We start from the raw sequence: 18,992 nt of genomic DNA, 5'->3' as shown, positions 1-18,992 counted from the left end.
GATGGTTTAGGAAACTAGTGACAGGGATGCTTCTGATCTATATGCCAATTTCTAAATGAATGAATTGCCAGACTATATACTGTCATTGGCCTGTAGCTTACCTACTGTTCATTTTTGTTAATAATTTCTTTACAAAGTGATGATAAACCTGCTGTAAGAAATGAAGTTTGATGCCATGGACAGAAGATTAGCAAGTGAGTGAGCTGCTAGGGAAAAATGACAGTTGATGCATATCTGTACATCATTTATTTCATCTTCGATAATCTGTATCCATTCAGATTCTTAAGTGGAGTAACTACAGAGATCGCAGTCATAACTACAGTTACACACCCAACAAACAGGCTACACAGTCACCTACATCTACCAGTCACCACAAGTGACAAGAGAGGACAAGATAGGGCATTTGTCTGCTCCAGGAATATGGGTTACAGACGTCTCTCACAGGCTGTGCAATAGAAATTATGCCCTTTCTTTTGACAGAGTGAATGTTTTTCACATTGAAGCTGGTAAACCTAAAGTCGTTGTACAAGAAACTCTTCTGTTCTAGCCGGCCCATGTGGCCGAGCGGTTCTAGGCGCTTCAGTCTGGAACCGCTACGGTCGCAGGTTCGAATCCTGCCTCGGGCATGGATGTGTGTGATGTTAGGTTTAAGTAGTTCTAAGTTCTAGGGGACTGATGACCTCAGATGTTAAGTCCCATAGTGCTCAGAGCCATTTGAACCATTTTTTTTTCTTCTGTTCTAACGTTTCATCCAAAACTGCGCTTGGCGTCTTCAGAGGCGCAGCTCCTCCGTTGAGTCTTGCTAAATACCCAAAAAGGTTTATCAGTGGCAATGACTTGTCTTTGCCATGGCCGTGATTTGGCTTTTGTCCTGCATTCAAAGCTGATGTGAAGATTTACAGAACTTTGCCAAAATAGAGTCCCTTTTTTATACATTCCTTAACGAATCCGCCAGCGTGACCAGAAGCGTAGTTTTTTAAGTAATAGTGTTATTCGTGGCACAAGTTCAATAAGCATTTATAAAATTTATTTCCTGTTTCTTTCCTCTGAGGATTATTAATTGCTCCTTCTTGCACAATTTTCTGTGGGCATCAGGCCAGTTACATTTAAACTACTCACAATGCTCATACTTCGTGAAGGAAAGATGCATACGGGTGCGAAGGATAGACAACAACTGTTCTATGTAGGTGGCTGAAGCTGCTTTTCGGGGTCTTCCAGTCAATAATGTCATACGACTTTAATTTCAGCAATCCCTTCACCACCTACCTGCTGCTAAAAATCTTCAAGTTGCATCTATCAATTTATTGCGCATGACAAGTCTTTTTGTTTTACTTCCTGTTTTTCTGTTGCGGGATTAGTAGCTCCCAGTTTTTTATACTCAAGTGAACAACGTTTTCTGTACGGTACGATATATAAAATACCAGACAGACAGTAATGTTGAATTTGCAAATAAAATAAAATTCTCCTTCTTGGCAGTTCCATCCAGTCCGTAGAATAATTTGAATTTGTATGATGTGTAAAAGGTAGGCATATTGGAAGGAATTATTAATACACACATCAGCATTGAATAAAAGAAATATGAATGTGAATGTAAAATGACTCGATCCACAACATTACGATGAATCCTACAAATGATCCATGGAACATGAAACTGAGTCAACCTGCCAGACCCACTGCCTCTTACGCGATCCATAGTTTACGATGCGAAATCACACGGGAAATTTCTAATTCAGGTCTCGACCTCTGTTTTCTGTATAATTACAATAAGCTATAAGGTGACTAATTTTTTTTAGCAATAGAATAGCCGGTAAAAGTCAATTGATAGAAGTGCTGGATATATTGAATGTACGGCACTGAAACGGTTTTTCGTTACGTGAATTCCGATTGGTTGACTGCGTGCGTCGAGTGGAGCCCGACGGGAGAATATTGTAATATCTGTGCAGCGAAAACTTCTAATGTGGTTGTTGTAATTGAGTTAGAAACTAGGTGAGTTATGTTTGTAAATACGAACTTAAAAGTTGTCTTAGTGAACTGAATTTATTATAGTGAGTTGAAGTGACTTTGATATGTGAAAAATTTGCGTCTGGGGAGTGGAGTGCTGCTTATTTTAAGAACCACACGCGGTGTAGTTTACAGTGAATAACGCGGCTTACATTCAGCTGTTGGAAAGTTGTAAGTTGTCAGAAATTATTTATATTCTACGGTCATACTTGTCGCCTGTAGTAGGAGTAGGCCTTACACAATTTAAAATAACATACCAATACCCGCTGTAATTGTTTATACGGTAATGCACAATATCTAGACAGTGTGCCGACCATTATTCCTCACGTAGTAGTAAGAAGCTCTGTGAAAGGTGAAAAGTGACCAAGAAATTTCGTTAGTTGGAATACCTTAGGTACATGCAAAATTCTTTTTTCATAATCGTAGGCCTATTCAATTATAGTGAAAATAAAGCGTCGTACAGTCGCAATGTTTTTCATACTTGCAGCCATAGATCTCTTAGGGGAGGGATGTGTGGGCAGAAAGAGTGAGCGACAGAATGGAGACCTGATAATATAGTTGTCCTGCAATATACTGCTAAGATGACTGTAGAGTCTTGTTGGAATAGGGTTGATGCAGTGCCTTCCGGATATGAAATTCTTAATAGTATTTCCTTACTAGTAAATAATAGTGATGTTCACGCCCAAACACCACTCTGGGATGCACAATCTGTTGTTATTTTAGCATCTAATACGTAAATTAAGTTCTGGTCTTTCTGCTACTTTTTCTGATCATATACTTTGGGTATGTCTGTTGTTTCAGTGTGTACTTTTGATTTAATGTTACTTATGTAAAATTGTCTGATATGTATTTTAGAACATGGGTGACAGCGATGACGAGTATGATCGAAAGCGTAGGGACAAATTTCGTGGTGAAAGAACAGAATCTTACCAGAGAGGGGAGGGTCGCCGTGGGGGTGGCAGTGAAGATAGACGGAGGGACGATTGGATTGAAAGGTATGATTTTCAGTCTTAAATGTGTCCCACAGACGATTTATTGTGAGTAACTTGGCTTTTGTTCAGTTTGTAGTGTTGCAACATAATTACTATTGTGTTTAATTTTGCACATGAAAAGATAAGTTTTGTTGCAGTAGTAAATACACTAGCAGAATTGGATGTGTTGCTTCTATGATATGAGTGTAAGTAAAGCTTACATACATATATGTTGAGTGATTTGTTAGCCAGTCATTGTCATAAGATTTTGGATAAATGTAATACAATCTTTATTTTAAATTTCTGTTAAATGTGTATATGGCTGTTGAACACGAGCAGTGTTATGCTTTGTAGTCATATATGTTGGTTGTTATTTATTAGTTACAGTGTATTTCATAAGCATAGTTATCATAAGACTAATCTTAATTGGAAAAGATTTTGGAAAGTTTTGACTTTGACTTGAAGTAATTACTAGCTTGCTAAATTTAAGCAAGTTATAATAGGCTGGTCATACAAACCATGGTCTTGAATTCACTGATCTTTTGATTCTAATTGATCTCACACCATTAGGTCAGGGGTGAAAGGAAACTGAAATTTATAAGAGTGAACTGGATATGGATTTTCTAGGAGGGTTAAGTGTAAACCAATGCTGTTCTGTGATGTCTGAATATTTTAAAGAATGATTATAATAGTCTTGACAATTACTCCAAGCCGGCCGAGTGGTTCTAGGCGCTTCAGTTTGGAACTGCCTGACCGCTATGATCGCAGGTTCAAATCCTGTCTCGGGCATGGGTGAGTGTGATGTCCTTAGGTTTAAGTAGCTCTAAGTTCTAGGGGACTGATGACCTCAGCTGTTAAGTCTCATAGTGCGCAGAGCCATTTGAACCATTTTGAATTACTCCAAGTAACATATTAAACATTCCAAAATATACAATTTTTGAGTGAAATCTATCAAATAACATTACATTTGAGGTAGTAGGTAACATGCTTCTTGCTATACATAAACAGAAAAATATGACTCTCTCATGGGCATCAATGGAATTTTGAAAAAAGATTGAAATTCAGTCTCCACATTTATGGAGAGCTGGTTGTGGCAAAATAGCTAAAATGTCATGTTCCCATAAACACGAAATATGTCATATTGCCGTGTTTGGAATATCTTCTTAATTCTGTCCACAGTTTTGAGGATCTTAACTTTGATTTCCTGGTTCTTTATCTCTTGCACCACAGGTACATGGCTGTAACAGGTCAATAGTGGCATCCAATCCCACCCGTTGGCTTTGACCCGTGACGTAAGGGTGTTGTGTTGTGTGACATCATGATGGCGCGGAGTTTAGTTTATGAGTGTGTTGTGTTTGTAGAGGTCTTGTTGCAGTTGGTGGTGTCCTCTGGTGGTGTATCGGGTTCATTTGGGTGTCAGTGTTTGAAGTCTGCATTTGTCGGTCGTGACTGTTACAGGAGAATGGAAATTAGTTTCAGTGATTTAAGAATTAAGTTTCCGTCGTGTATATGTTATTGCAGTGTTGTTTGAAGTTATTGGTTTGATGTTTGTCATGCGGTAAGTCATTTAATTCAATTTGTGGCTTCTTTTGTTAGGTATGGATATGACTTCTAAGTTTAATGGTGTGCGTCTGCGGGCTGAAATGGGGGACAACATGTTGTCCATCATTAAGTTTCTGCAACTTTTTGGGCTTGTGATGGAGATAGTGAAAGGCTACATATGCAAGCAGAATAGGCGAGTTGGGTTTTAGTGTGTAGCGCCGGAACTTTTTTATGGTAAGTAGTCGTTTTTTTAGGTCTATTGTTCGCGTGTTACGATGTTCGGTGGTGTTTGTGTGTTGTTGAGTCGCTGTTATTTACTGCATGTGTTGGTGGTTGATGTTTTGGTATCTGCACTTGTGGTTGATTTATGTATCTTAGGGTGAAGTACTCGATTTCAATTTTTTTGGTATCGTGAGTTGTATTTGAGCTGCAAACGTCATGAGAAGTGTTTGATTCCAATGTGTTGTCGTAGCTGTGTGTGTTTTGGTATCGTTAGTTGCTGTTGACCTATATAGGTCAAGGGAAGTGTCCAATTCAAATTTTGTTGTTTTAGGTGTTGGTTTTGTGGTATCGATAGATGAGGTGTGATTATAATTTTTGGAGTAGTTGGTTTTCATTTTGTGGTATCGACAACTGCGGTTGAGCTATGTAGGTGAAGCGAAGTGACCAATTCCTGTCGATATTGTAAGTGTAGTGGAACTTGGGAATTTTGTGATGTTTTTATGTCGTCGTTTTGTGTGGTTTGGGATTGTGGTGTGTGTCTGTATGTGTTTACATCTAGTTTGTCCCCACCCAAAAACCCCCAATTTCTCATGCTGGTCCCATTAGTTTGATTATGTTTTTGGAGAGGTGTGTGTGTTGGTTTTATATGTATTTTCATGTTTGTTGTCATTTATGTAATGACGTCATAGACGCTGTATTGGAAACAGTGAGAATGGTCGTTTCTGCCCTATTGGTGATGTCATGGGTCAAAGGAGACGGATGGAATCTGACGCTTCTGTATTCCCGATGTAACTGACAGATTTTCTATTCCCAGAAGAAACTCTTGACTAGTACATATGCTCTGGTATGAATTGAAGATTTGAGTTGGGATAGAATAATCAGTCTCATTCTGATATCTTCACCAGACACTTCAGCATCTTCTGTTAATCATAAAGCACTGACAGCTGCTTCTCATCTTCACTGTTGTCTCTCAGTTGTATTTTTCTCTTTCTATTGGTGTTATACTTCCTTTTTCCATTTTTCTTCTCTTTGACTTCATTCATCTGACATAAAATTGTTTAATTTGTCCATACTGAAGCTTTTGCAAATGTGGGTGGATTGACTTTCCTTACAGTGTAATTTGATGTTTTGCAGAACAAATTTACAAGGCTAATAGGAGTGAAAATGGACTTGTCTTGGATATTTTGCTTTTGTGGTGAGAAATGCAATTGTGTCCTTATATCCAAGATACCGTCTTGCTCTATGGTGTGAACTACTACATAGGCTAGGCTTACATTATAAAGAGCTGTAGGACTTGAATCTGATTTGGGAAAGGGTAATGTGCCCGGCAAATTAATGGATGAAGTGCTGGGAGAGGTAGGGCTTGGGGTGTTCTGAGGAGAACATCTGTATCGTTGCAAGTCCTTAGTATCAAATAAATCTGAAAAAACTTCAAAGTTAATTGGAAAAATCGCAGTGGTAAGGAATCTCCATGCAATGTTCTCCGATGTTAATGCAGTTGACCAAATCTAACCAAGAAGCTTAGCAAATTAATTTTTGTGCGAACAGCACACTGTTTTAGCTCTTTGCTCTGCACCGAATTTCGCAAGATTTATTTATTGAAGGGTTGTTGTCTGTCAGGCCAAGGACTCGGCAAGTGCACTTAATGACTGTCATTTTGTACATCTGTATCCACTAATTGCAGACTGACATGTCCATCAACTATCAAAATAGCAGTTCTGGGTAGGTAGTGTTTTGCTTTATAAATTTTTTTCTTTGTGAGGTATAAAAGCCATAGTGAACCACTGGTAGGACTGGAGCTCCTCCAGCCACCCATTTGTTTAAAGCAGCATAAAATGTCCCTGGGTAGGTATTTTGCAGATTTCATCAACATTGAACTGCACCACTGTTGTATATGATCTATGGTGGCAAGTAAGTGTCATCTATAGCAACACAGGCTAAAACAGCTGTTCATTGCCTACGTGATCCAGCAGACAATTCAGTGGCTCTACCTTTGTCCCCAAGAACTCGTACCCTAGTTGGGTCACTGCCAAACCCAGACTCGTCACCCAAGTTATTCAGTTCTATATTATCAAAAGGATGGATTGCTACTCATCATATAGTCGCTGCCTGCTGAGGCCAGAATGTGAGTAGCAGCATGTGTTGGCAGTAGCAGTCTGGGTGGTGAGGGTAAGGAGGAGGCTGGGGAGGGATAGCAGGGTTGATGTGGGAGGCCGTAAAATGCTGCTTGTGGGAGTATACAGAGAAGAGGTGGGGAGATGTTAGGGCAGCTAGATGCAGTCGGGAGGGTAGACAGAGTGCGGGGCGGGGGGGCAGCAGAAAAGTAAAAAGACTGTGGGTGTGTTGGTGGATTATAGAGCTGTGTAGTGCTGGAATGGGAACAGGGAAGCAGATAGGTGGGTAAAGGACAGTGGCTAACAAAGGTTGAGGCCAGGAAGGTTATGGGAACGTAGTATTTACTGTAGGGAGAGTTCCCACCTGTGCGATTCGGAAAAGGTGGTGTTGGTGGGAAGGATCCTGATGGCACAGGATGTGAAGCAGTAATTGAAATGAAGAATGTCGTGTTGGGCAGCCTGCTCAGAATCTGGGTGGTCAACTATTTCTCGGGAGAGAATTTGTCAGCGGCCATTCATGCAGACAGCTTGTTGGTTGTCACATCCACGTAGAATGCAGCACAGTGGTTGCGGCTTAGCTTGTAGATCACATGACTGGTGTCAGGTTGCCCTGCCTCTGATGGGATATGTGATGTTTGTGACCAGACTGGAGTAAGTGGTGATGGGAAGGTGTATGGGGTAGGTCTTGCATCTAGGTCTGTTACAGAGATATGAACTATGAGGCAAGGGGTTGGGAGCAGGAGTTGTGTGGGGATGGGCGAGGATATTGTGTAGGTTTGGTGGGGGGGGGGGAGTGGAATACCACTGTGGGAGGGATGGGGAGGATAGTGGGTAGGACATTTCTCAGTTCAAGGCATGAAAAGTAGTAGAGACCCTGGCAGAAAATGTGATTCAGTTGCTCCAGTCTGAGGAGAATCCTCCTATGTGGCTGAACAGTAGGACATTGAGTGGTGGGGGTTGACTGGAGAGATAAGGCATAAAGGGATAAACTACAAATGGATCTCAAGAATTCTTTTGGAACTTCTGAAGGGTCTCAGGTTTCTTCAGAGAAGTAATGGGGTTGGGTTTCATAAAGGCCTGATACCAATCCTCTCCAAGATTTCCATTCTTAAATGGTGTTTTCAGTTTGTTGTACAAACAACTTAAATTCTTCTTTGTGTGTGGATATTCCATTTCTGCACGAGCAATTAAACAGTTAGCCTGTGTAGCTTTAATATGTGGAGGAAGAGTTTGTGGATGCCGGGGACCTGGTTTATGCAGTGGTACCTTCCAACCACAAGAAAAAATTGGAATAAAATTGTGCACATCCTGTATAAAGCACCAGATTGAATTTCTTCTTTTTATTTTTTACTGTGAACTGGGAGAAAAATAATTCGGTGATATGTGACCAATTTTCGGGGCACCATAAGTTGCTTCTTTTTCCATATATGTTTTAACTTCATTTAAAGCATCACCCACAACCCTTGACATATCATTCACAGTATAACTGTAAGCTTTTTAATGGAGGTCCTTGGCATTTTCCAAAACATAATGCTCCCCCTGCGGGTCCGGGGTAAGAATAGGCCCTAGGTATTCCTGCCTGTCGTAAGAGGTGACTAAAAGGAGTTTCAACCGTTTCGGCATTCCATGTGATGGTCCCCCTTGGGGTTTGACCTCCTTTTTTCAAAATTCTACAGATGTACGAGCCTTTTGGGGAAGGACGCCTTACATGGTGTACCACTGGTCCTCAGTGCACTAAGACCTTGGCACTCAGCATTGTACTGGCGTTGTAACCGTACCCACTATTCCTCAAATTGGGCCTAAACGCCTGATGGGTTGTACAAGTTACGCCCATAGTGCGTCCCCATCTGCACCTATGATCCTGATGAACTTTCCATGACACCCGAAATCCAGCACGGTAGCCAGCCCGTTGTGGTGGGGTCGTCATGTACCCTCTAGGTTGTAACCCCCTGACAACACAGGGATCGTACTGCCGATACCTGAGCTGCACCCTCCCCACGTCGGCCAAGGAGTAGATGCCCGTCTCCTTGGAGCATCAGGACTCCCGGCAACGGTCATCCTGCCAGGTGGCCCTTGCTGAGGCTGGGTGGCGCCCGTGGGGAGAGCCCCTGGTCGGAGTGGGTGGTATCGGGGCGGACGTTTCGCAGATGAAACGTCAACACGTATCAGGTCGCTCTGTGGCCGAGTCTTTCAAAAGAAAAGGTACTGTCTCTAGTTCTGGTTCTCCTGCCATTTCCTCCTTGGCCACTCCCTGGGAGGAGGGACAGGCCCGCCGGCTTGGGGCGAAGTACTTCCCCCGCTATTTGGTCTGTTCTCGAACCGATGGGGGGGACGTTCGCCGCCTCCAAGCCCATGTTCTTTGTTCAGCACATTGAAGACATCTTCGGGGAAATCGAGGCTCTCAGCAAGATGCGTTCGGGGTCCGTTCTTATAAAGACCACCTCCGCCACACAGTCGGCGGCGCTCCAGGCGTGCGACCGCCTCGGGGACATCCCAGTGTCCATTGTCCCGCATCTAGCACTAAATAGGACGCAGGGGGCTATTTTTCATCGGGACCTCCTGCTGCAATCTGATGAGGAGCTCAGGGCCAACCTGGAGCGCCGAGGCGTGCATTTCGTCCGGCGAGTCCAGTGCGGCCCCAGAGACCGTCGCATCGACACCGGGGCCTTTATCCTCGCCTTCGAGGGGGACGTTCTCCCAGAGAAGGTAAAGGTGATGTGCTACCGATGCGACGTGCGACCTTACGTCCCGCCTCCTATGCGCTGCTTTCGCTTTGGGCACATGTCGTCACGGTGTGAGGCTGAGCCCCTTTGTGGCGATTGTGGACGTCCTCTTCGTGAGGAACATACATGCACCCCACCACCTCGGTGCGTTAATTGTCGTGGCATCCACTCGCCTAGATCCTCAGACTGCCCCGCATATCAGAAGGAGAAGAAGATACAAGAACTCAAAACTTTGGATCGTCTCTCTTATTCTGAGGCCAGGAAGAAGTATGACTGCCTCCATCCCGTGCCGTTGACCGCTTCGTTTGCCTCAGTTGCGTCCACTCCTTCTGCGGTATCCTCATCCCTATCCTGTCCCCCCTCCGCCTCCTCCCCCCATCCGGGGTCTCTGCCTCCGCCTCCCAAATCCCTCCCTTCCAAATCCTCCTCCCCCGTGGCCCCCGCCCCCTCTGCCCCAAAGCGATCCTCTTCTCAGGCATCCATTGGGGAAACGTTCGCGACCCCAGCTTCCGAAGTCCGGCGTTCCAAAACGGACCCCGCGCGTGAAGACCTTCTTCGGGTCCAGCCCACCATCCCTGTGCCTCCTCGGACTTCCAAGAAGGCCTCCAAGAAGAAGTCTCTCTCCCCCTCTCCACCCCGGCGCGTTTCGTCTGACGCTCCATCCGTGAGTCGCTGCTCCCGGCCATCCTCAGTTTCGCCAGGACGCTCTGCTGCCAGGCGCTCAGCTGGCCTCTCGTCGGCAAATGATGCTGCCCCTCCTACACCACCAGGGACAGCAGCCGCAGCTGGCGACGACTCGATGGAAAAGGATCCGCCTCCCGCCGGTTGTAGCGTTGTTCCCTCGAAACCTGGCCCTCCGCGGCCGTCGAGGTGACCAGCTCTTCCCCCGTCTCGTTCCCCATCTTCTTTGACTAGCGATGGCCTTGTTACATTGGAACATAAGAGGTATTTGCTCTAATCGGGAGGAATTACAACTGCTCCTCTGCCTGCACTGTCCGCTCGTCCTTGGTCTCCAGGAAACCAAGTTGCGCTCGACTGACCGTACTGCCTTTGCCCACTATACCTTCGAGCGGTATGACCTCACCCCTGTGGACGGTATCCCAGCTCATGGTGGGGTCATGTTGCTAGTTCGGGACGATGTCTGTTACCATCCCATCCCATTGACCACCCCACTCCAAGCAATAGCTGTCCGTATTACTCTTTCTGCTTTTACTTTTTCCGTTTGTACCATCTACACTCCACCGTCATCCGCAGTTAGCCGGGATGACATGCTGCACCTGATTGTTCAGCTTCCTCCGCCGTATTTATTGTTCGGCGACTTCAATGCTCATCATCCCCTTTGGGGCTCTCCTGCATCCTGTCAAAGAGGCTCACTCTTGGCGGATGTCTTCAATCATCTCAATCTTGTCTGTCTCAATACTGGCACCCCAATTTTCCTCTCGGACTCTACTCATATCTACTCCCACTTGGACCTCTCGATCTGTTCTACCACTCTCGCCCGTCGGTTCGAGTGGTATGTCCTTTCTGATACCTATTCGAGCGACCACTTCCCCTGTGTCGTTCGTCTCCTGCACCACACCCCATCCCCACGTCCTTCTAGCTGGAACATACCAAAAGCTGACTGGGGTCTTTACTCCTCCCTGGCGAGCTTTCCGGACCACGAATTTCTCAGTTGTCACAGTCAGGTCGAATACCTCACGGCTGTTATCATCAATGCTGCCGAACGTTCCATTCCTCGTACTGCCTCTTCTTCACGTCGCGTTTCTGTCTCCTGGTGGAATGAGGCTTGTAGAGCCGCTATCCGTGCTCGACGACGTGCTTTACGCACCTTTTGCCGCCATCCTATGTTGGCGAATTGTATTGGATACAAACGACTCCGAGCGCATTGCCGTAGAGTCATCAAAGACAGCAAAAAAGCTTGTTGGGCCTCTTTCACCAGCTCCTTCAACAGTTTTACTCCCTCTTCTGTCGTCTGGGGTAGCCTGCGCCGGCTGTCGGGCATTAAGGCCCACTCCTCGGTACCTGGCCTGACCTCAGGTAATGAGGTCCTTGTTGATCTTGTGGCTGTCTCCTACGCCTTCGGCCGGTTTTTCGCGGAGGTTTCAAGGTCCGCCCATTACCATCCTGCCTTCCTTCCCAGGAAAGAGGCAGAAGAGGCTCGGCGACCTTCCTTCCACTCGCTGAATCTGGAAACTTATAATGCCCCCTTTACTATGCGGGAACTCAAACGTGTGCTTGCACTGTCCCGGCCCTCTGCTCCGGGGCCAGATGGCATTCACGTTCAGATACTGGCACACCTTTCTCCGGTGGGCAAAAGCTTCCTTCTTCGTACCTACAATCGCGTCTTTACCGAAGGTCAGGTCCCCATGCGTTGGCGTGACACCGTCGTTGTTCCTATACCCAAACCCGGGAAGGATAGACACCTTCCTTCTAGTTACCGCCCCATTTCTCTTACAAGCTGTGTCTGTAAGGTGATGGAGCGCATGGTTAATGCTCGGTTAATCTGGATTCTTGAATCTCGACGGCTACTTACCAATGTTCAATGCGGCTTTCGTCGCCGCCGCTCCGCTGTTGACCACCTTGTGACCTTGTCGACATTCATCATGAACAACTTTTTGCGACGGCGCCAAACGGTAGCCGTGTTCTTCGATTTGGAGAAGGCTTATGATACCTGTTGGAGAGGAGGTATCCTCCGCACTATGCACAGGTGGGGCCTACGCGGTCGCCTGCCCCTTTTTATTGATTCCTTTTTAACGGATCGAAAGTTTAGGGTACGTGTGGGTTCCGTATTGTCCAACGTCTTCCTCCAGGACAACGGAGTGCCTCAGGGCTCCGTCTTGAGTGTAGCCCTTTTTGCCATCGCGATCAATCCAACTATGGATTGCATTCCACCTAATGTCTCAGGCTCTCTCTTTGTCGATGACTTCGCGATCTACTGCAGTGCCCAGAGAACATGCCTCCTGGAGCGCTGCCTTCAGCATTGTCTAGACAGCCTATACTCATGGAGCGTGGCAAATGGCTTCCGGTTCTCTGAAGAGAAGACGGTTTGTATCAACTTTTGGCGATATAAAGCTTTCCTTCCGCCATCCTTACATCTTGGTCCCGTTGTTCTCCCATTCGTGGAAACAACTAAGTTTCTGGGGCTCACGTTGGACAGGAAACTGTTAGTCTCCGCATGTCTCTTATTTGGCGGCCCGTTGTACACATTCCCTTAATGTCCTCAGAGTTCTTAGTGGTTCATCTTGGGGAGCGGATCGCACTGTCGTGCTTCGCTTGTATCGGTCCATAGTCCGATCGAAGCTGGATTATGGGAGCTTCGTCTACTCGTCTGCTTGGCCATCCCTCTTACGCCGTCTCAACTCCATCCACCATCGGGGGTTGCGTCTTGCAACCGGAGCCTTCTACACTAGTCCTGTCGAGAGTCTTTATGCTGAAGCTGCCGAATTACCATTGACCTACCGGCGCGACGTACTGCTGTGTCGGTATGCCTGCCGGCTGTTGTCTATGCCCGACCACCCCTCTTACCAGTCCTTCTTCGCCGATTCTCTCGACCGTCAGTACAGGTTGTATGTGTCTGCCCTGCTGCCCCCCGGAGTCCGCTTCCGTCGCCTGCTTCGACAATTGGATTTTGCCCTCCCTACCACCTTCAGAGAGGGTGAGAGCCCGACACCACCTTGGCTCCAGGCTCCAGTTCATATTTATCTCGACCTCAGCTCACTCCCAAAGGAGGGTACTCCGGCTGCAGTATATTGCTCACGGTTTGTCGAACTTCGTGCTCGACTTGCCGGTCACACCTTTATTTACACCGATGGCTCCAAAACTGCCGATGGTGTCGGCTGCGCCTTTGTCGTCGGGGCCACCACCTTTAAATACCGGCTCCTCGACCAATGTTCCAGCTTTACGGCCGAGCTTTTTGCTCTCCATCAGGCCGTTCAGTATGCCCGCCGCCACCGCCATTCATCGTATGTACTCTGCTCTGACTCACTCAGTGCTCTTCAGAGCCTTGGAGCTCCCTATCCGGTCCATCCCTCGGTTCAACGGATACAGCAGTCCCTCCATTCTTTCACTGATAATGGTTCTCCTGTCCGCCTTCTGTGGGTTCCCGGACATGTAGGAGTGCCTGAGAATGAGGCTGCGGATGCTGCGGCCAAGGCTGCAGTCCTCCTGCCTCGGCCAGCCTCCCATTGTGTCCCGTCATCTGACATTCGTGGGGACGTTTGTAAGAGGCTTGTGTCGTTGTGGTGGGATGCTTGGTCATCCCTCCAAGGAAACAAGCTCCGGGCAGTAAAACTGCTCCCGACTGCTTGGACAACCTCCTCCCGCCCATCTCGGTGAGAGGAGGTCCTTCTGACCAGGTTGCGGATTGGGCATTGCCGGTTTAGCCACCGATACCTGCTCTCCGGTGACCCAGCCCCGCAGTGCCCTTGTGGTCAGGCATTAACAGTGCGCCATGTTTTATTGTCCTGTCCCCGCTTTAGTCAATCTCGTGTTGTCCTGTCCCTGCCATCTACTTTACCGGGTATTTTAGCTGATGACGCTCGAGCAGCTGCTCGTGTTCTGCGTTTTATAACTTTGACTGGCTTGTCCAAAGACATCTAACTTTTTTACTTATTTTATCTGCATCTTTGTCAAGCCTTTCTGGTGTCCCCCCTCCCCTTGAGTTTTACTAGATTCCCCGTGCTCTAATAACTGTGACTGGGCGCTAATGACCTCAGTAGTTGAGCGCCCTTAAATCCCACAAAAAAAAAAAAAAAAAAAAAAAAAAAAAAAAAAAAAAAAAAAAAAAAAAAACAAAACACATAATGTGTAAAAAATCTATGTGTTTCATTCTCCACTTAGTATTTGCACCTAATTGCCACACTAAGTAATTTATTTTTGAGCAAACACTAAACATGCAGTGGTTCTTATCTGGTTTGAAATTAAGTAATTGTCATTGGTATAATCTTGTTTTGGAATGATAAAATAATTTGATAAATCATAAATCTGTTGAACTTGCCAATAATTCCAGGAGGAAAATACAATTTTCTTCCTTCAGAAACCTGTAGCTAATGAACTTGTACACATATCGAAACCTCAGCAATTAACAAAATCCATCAATAAAAAATAGAGGGAAGTGATATCAGAATAAAAAAGTTGTGAGTGAAAACAATGCTGCCAACAGTTACAGCAAACATCTCTCCAGCATAATTTTGTACCTGATGTTTCAAATTATGCCTACTTTACAAATAGCCCACCTGACCATAATAGTCTAGTCTAGTATTCCTGCTTTTAAAACCAAAATCCAAATCTGGATCTTCCGGTTTGAAAAATCTTCATATATTGCCAGTGTTGCAAGATTGAGTGGAATATAGTTGAAATGGATCCACTGTTAGATGGTAGCATGATTGCGTGTCATAACCATACTAGAGAAAGATCTTGGTGCTGTGCATGCTGTTGTAGTAAAGTATCAAATTAGTATCTTGTATTTTTGGAGTCCTTTCAAAACAATATGGTTTTGGCAAACCATTGTGTTTTTTCACAGTCGTACAAACCAGTGATGCTATGTACTACAGTTTCAGAACTACATTGTACTCACAGTGTGTTAAAGTATTCATATTTTGAAATCTGAATTCATCTGTTGATGATATTGTCTTTGATGGGTTCTGACATCCGAATTTTCCTTGAATTCTCTACAGAAATAAGACCACAATACTGTAATGTTTAATGTACCCCAAAACAAGGATTAATTATGATATTCAGATGGTTTCATGTTTGAAGAGCTGTTGAAATAATCTGAAGTAATTGCTAGGCAGTTTTTAAGGTTTATGTAAGCTGTCTGTACATGGGATGAGGCAGCTGTGCACGCAGACGGGATATCGAGTGTCACGAGACACAGTGCTGTTGCACACGGGGCAAGCTGGTTAAGGTTATTTTGTGCTCTCAGTGCTGTCCAGTGTCCTCGTAACAAGCTCAGTAGAATTCAAGGTGTTATTTTCTGTTGGGATTAATGCTACGAACTGCTGAAGAGCTGCATACTAATCTGGTGCGGCATGGAGTCCAGTTTGTTCACCACGTCCAGAAGGGACTTGAGGATAATAGAGTGGGCACTGGAGCTTTTATCCTAGTCTTCAAAGGCAACTTTTGCCTGAAAAGGTTAAGGTCATGGTTTATAGGTGTGATGTCAGTCCTTATTTTCCTCCTCTGATGTGTTTTAAATGCCATGAGGGCAGCCATTGTGACCAACTCCTCAGTTTGTCAACTGTCCAGAACCGCACCCTCTTCATTCACCGCAGTGCTCGGTGTTCAAGAGGGAGAAGAAAATTGAAGAGTATATAATGCTTGACCACCTGTCATATCAAGAAGCAAAGAAAAAGTTTGAAAGACTTTATCTGACTGGTATGGTCTCAAATTTTGTGACTGTTGTGTCACAGTCCATCTCTCACGCGGTTACAAACTCTCGCATGCACCTCCTACCCCTGGCGATATTCCAGGGGCTGTCCTACCATTGGTGGAGGGGATGCCAGCTCTTTTGCCCCGTGCACTTATACCCCCATTGATTTCCACACCATTGGTCTGGCCAGAGATGCCTATTCACCCTTTGGTGTCATCAGGGATGGCTGAAGAGAAATATGATCCTCTTCGTTCTTGGAAGACAGTGGGGAAATCTTCACAGAAATTGAAGTCTCACAAGGATAAGGTTATGTACAAAGATAAACTACTTTCCGAAGCTTCAAATGTTCCGCTTCCCAAAGAGGTTAGGCCTATGCACATTGATGATGGATTACACTATCATCGACTACGACCTGTTAGTGAAGTAATCACACCTATCTTTTCCATTCGCCACTTTCTCAGACCTGACTCCAATGCTCTTCAAATGAAACTGTAATGGCTATTATCACCATCTGGCTGAACTCCATTGTTTAATGGCTCCTTACTGTTTAATCGGTATAGCACCTCAGGAAATGTGGTTTACAGCAATACACCTCCCTGCTCTGAAAAACAAGAAACCTTGCTGTACCAATCATGTTAATATCGAGATAGCCTGTCGTGGGGTCTGTACCCTCTTACGCCGTGATGCTTCCAGTGAGCAGGTGCTCTGTACCACTGCACTAGAGGCCATGGCCATTAGTGTCTACACGTCAGTTCTAATGACAATATGTAATTTTTATCTACACCCTGGTAGACCTTTCCAGTATCATGAGCTGTCATATTTAATGGAACAGCTACCTTCCCCCTTCCTCTTATTTGGGGGATTTTAATGCCATAATCCTCTGTGAGGCGGCTACTAAGTCTCGCAGATGCTGGGCACTAGAACGCCTCCTTTCAGAATTGGAAGTCTACGTACTCAACACTGTTGGCAAGGTGGTCTGAAGATACAGCCACAGCTATCAGGGAATGCTGCAGGGCATTTCAATGGCACAAGCACCTTTGCTCTATGGATAATTCGTACACAGGCTGCACAACAGGTTGGCATACTCTGGATCAGGTGGTCGAGCAGCTGCTGGGGTATAGCCTGCCATTCTTGCACAAGTGCCTGTCGGAGCTCCTGAAGTGTCCTAGGGGTTTGAAGACATGCAGCGATATGTGCTTGATGGGGTTTAGGTCTGGAGAACAGGCAGGCCACTTCATTCGCCTGATATCTTCTGTTTCAAGGTATTCCTCCACAATGGCAACTCACTGGGGACGTGTGTTATCATCCATCAGGAGGAATGTGGGACCAACTGTGCCCCTGTAAAGGCGGACATACTGGTGCAAAATGACGTTCCGATACACTTGATGCATTACAGTTCCTCTGTCAAAGACATGCAGGGGTGTACGTGCACCAATCATTATCCCACCCCACACCATCAGACCACAACATTCATACAGGCCCCTTTCAAGGACATTAAGGGGTTGGTATCTGGTTCCTGGTTCACGCCAGATGAAAACCTGGTGAGAATCACTGTTCAGACTACCTGGACTCGTTCGTGAACATAACCTGGGACAACTGTTCCGATGACCATGCACTGTGTTCTCCGGGGTCCCGGGTTCGATTCCCGACGGGGTCAGGAATTTTCACCTGCCTCGAGATGACTGGGTGTTTGTGTTGTCCTCATCATTTCATCATCATCCAGGAAAGTGGCGAAATTGGACTGAGCAAAGATTGGGTAATTGTACGGGCGCTGATAACCACGCAGTTGAGCGCCCCACAAACCAAACATCATCATCATCATCATGCACTGTGTTCTTGACACCTGGCTTTACAGGCTCTGCTGTGGCCAGGGGTCATTGGAATGCACCTTGCAGATCTCCAGGCAAATAACCCATGTCTGTTCAGCCGTCTGTAGACTGTGTGTCTGGGGACAACTGTTCCAGTGGCTGCAGTAAGGTCCCGAGCAAAGCTACCTGCAGTAGTCGGTGGCCGTCTGCGGGCACTGATGGTGAGATATCGGTCTTCTTGTGATGTTGTACACTGTGGACGTCCCGTACTGTAGCACCTGGACACATTTCCTGTCTGCTGGAATCATTGCCATAATCTTGAGATCACACTTGTAGTGGCATACGGAGGGCCCGTGCTACGACCTGCTGTGTTTGACCAGCCTCCAGTTGCCCTAGTATTCCGCCCCTCATAACCTCATTGATATGTGTTCTTTGAGCCATTTTCAACACACAGTCACCATTAGCACCTCTGAAAACATCTGCACACTTACTCGCTGCATGGTACTCTGACATGCACCAACACACCTCTGCGTATATGGACTGCTGCCAGTGCCACCATGGGACGACCACAGGTCAAATGCACTGCATGGTCATACCCCAAAGTGATTTAAACCCGCAAACCGCCCACTAGAGCATTGTTTCACCATGTATCAGTATTATCCATAATTTATGAGCACGAGTGTAGTTGGAGCAGACAAGTCCCCACTTTTTTCGCTTTTTGCGGGATGTGTATACCCTGCGATGACCAGGAAATTGGGAAAACCCTGGAATTTTTTCATCTGGGAGAAAACAAGTAAAAATCTGGAATTTTTTTGGAACTCCAGGAATTCTTAATTGTTTTAGCTGTCAGTTAAATATTTGTAGTGTTGACTTGTAAGAACTGATACCATAACAAAGAATATTACTGTATCCTGCTACTGCAGAATAATACTGCAGCAATAAAACATAAATGAGAGAATAAAATCTTAAGTTGCAAAGGAAATACACCATTTATAACAACAAAACACAATGCACACACAAGTGTGTGTCAACAGCAAAATGTGTCAAAGGCTTTAGAACAAAGACTATTCAGTACTTCATAAAAGACTATTCAGTACTACATAACAACAAACTGCTTCTGATGAGCATGACATCACAACCTTTTATGTGCTTACATTAGATTCGTTTCGGCAATCGGCAATGGGCTCGTGTGCATGCATAGTTTAGTCATGTATGAACAGTACTTCTCCCACTTCTGGCTA

The 18,992-nt window shown here is 45.5% G+C and overlaps 1 protein-coding gene across 1 annotated transcript in view; it reads left to right on the top strand.

Annotated features, from left to right (window-relative positions):
- Window positions 1–2,020: 2,020 nt before the first annotated feature.
- LOC126184376 (serrate RNA effector molecule homolog) overlaps window positions 2,021–18,992 on the top strand; it is a 200,230-nt gene continuing 183,258 nt past the window's right edge. The window contains exons 1-2 of the mRNA XM_049926764.1: window positions 2,021–2,172; window positions 2,857–2,996. Coding sequence (XP_049782721.1) covers window positions 2,860–2,996 — 137 coding nt within the window. The 5' untranslated portion in view covers window positions 2,021–2,172; window positions 2,857–2,859. The remainder of the gene's footprint in view (window positions 2,173–2,856; window positions 2,997–18,992) is intronic.

The sequence above is a fragment of the Schistocerca cancellata genome, chromosome 1, assembly GCF_023864275.1.
Source record: "Schistocerca cancellata isolate TAMUIC-IGC-003103 chromosome 1, iqSchCanc2.1, whole genome shotgun sequence".
Classification (NCBI taxonomy): Eukaryota; Metazoa; Arthropoda; class Insecta; order Orthoptera; family Acrididae; genus Schistocerca; species Schistocerca cancellata.
This window is presented reverse-complemented; position numbering and strand designations above follow the sequence as displayed.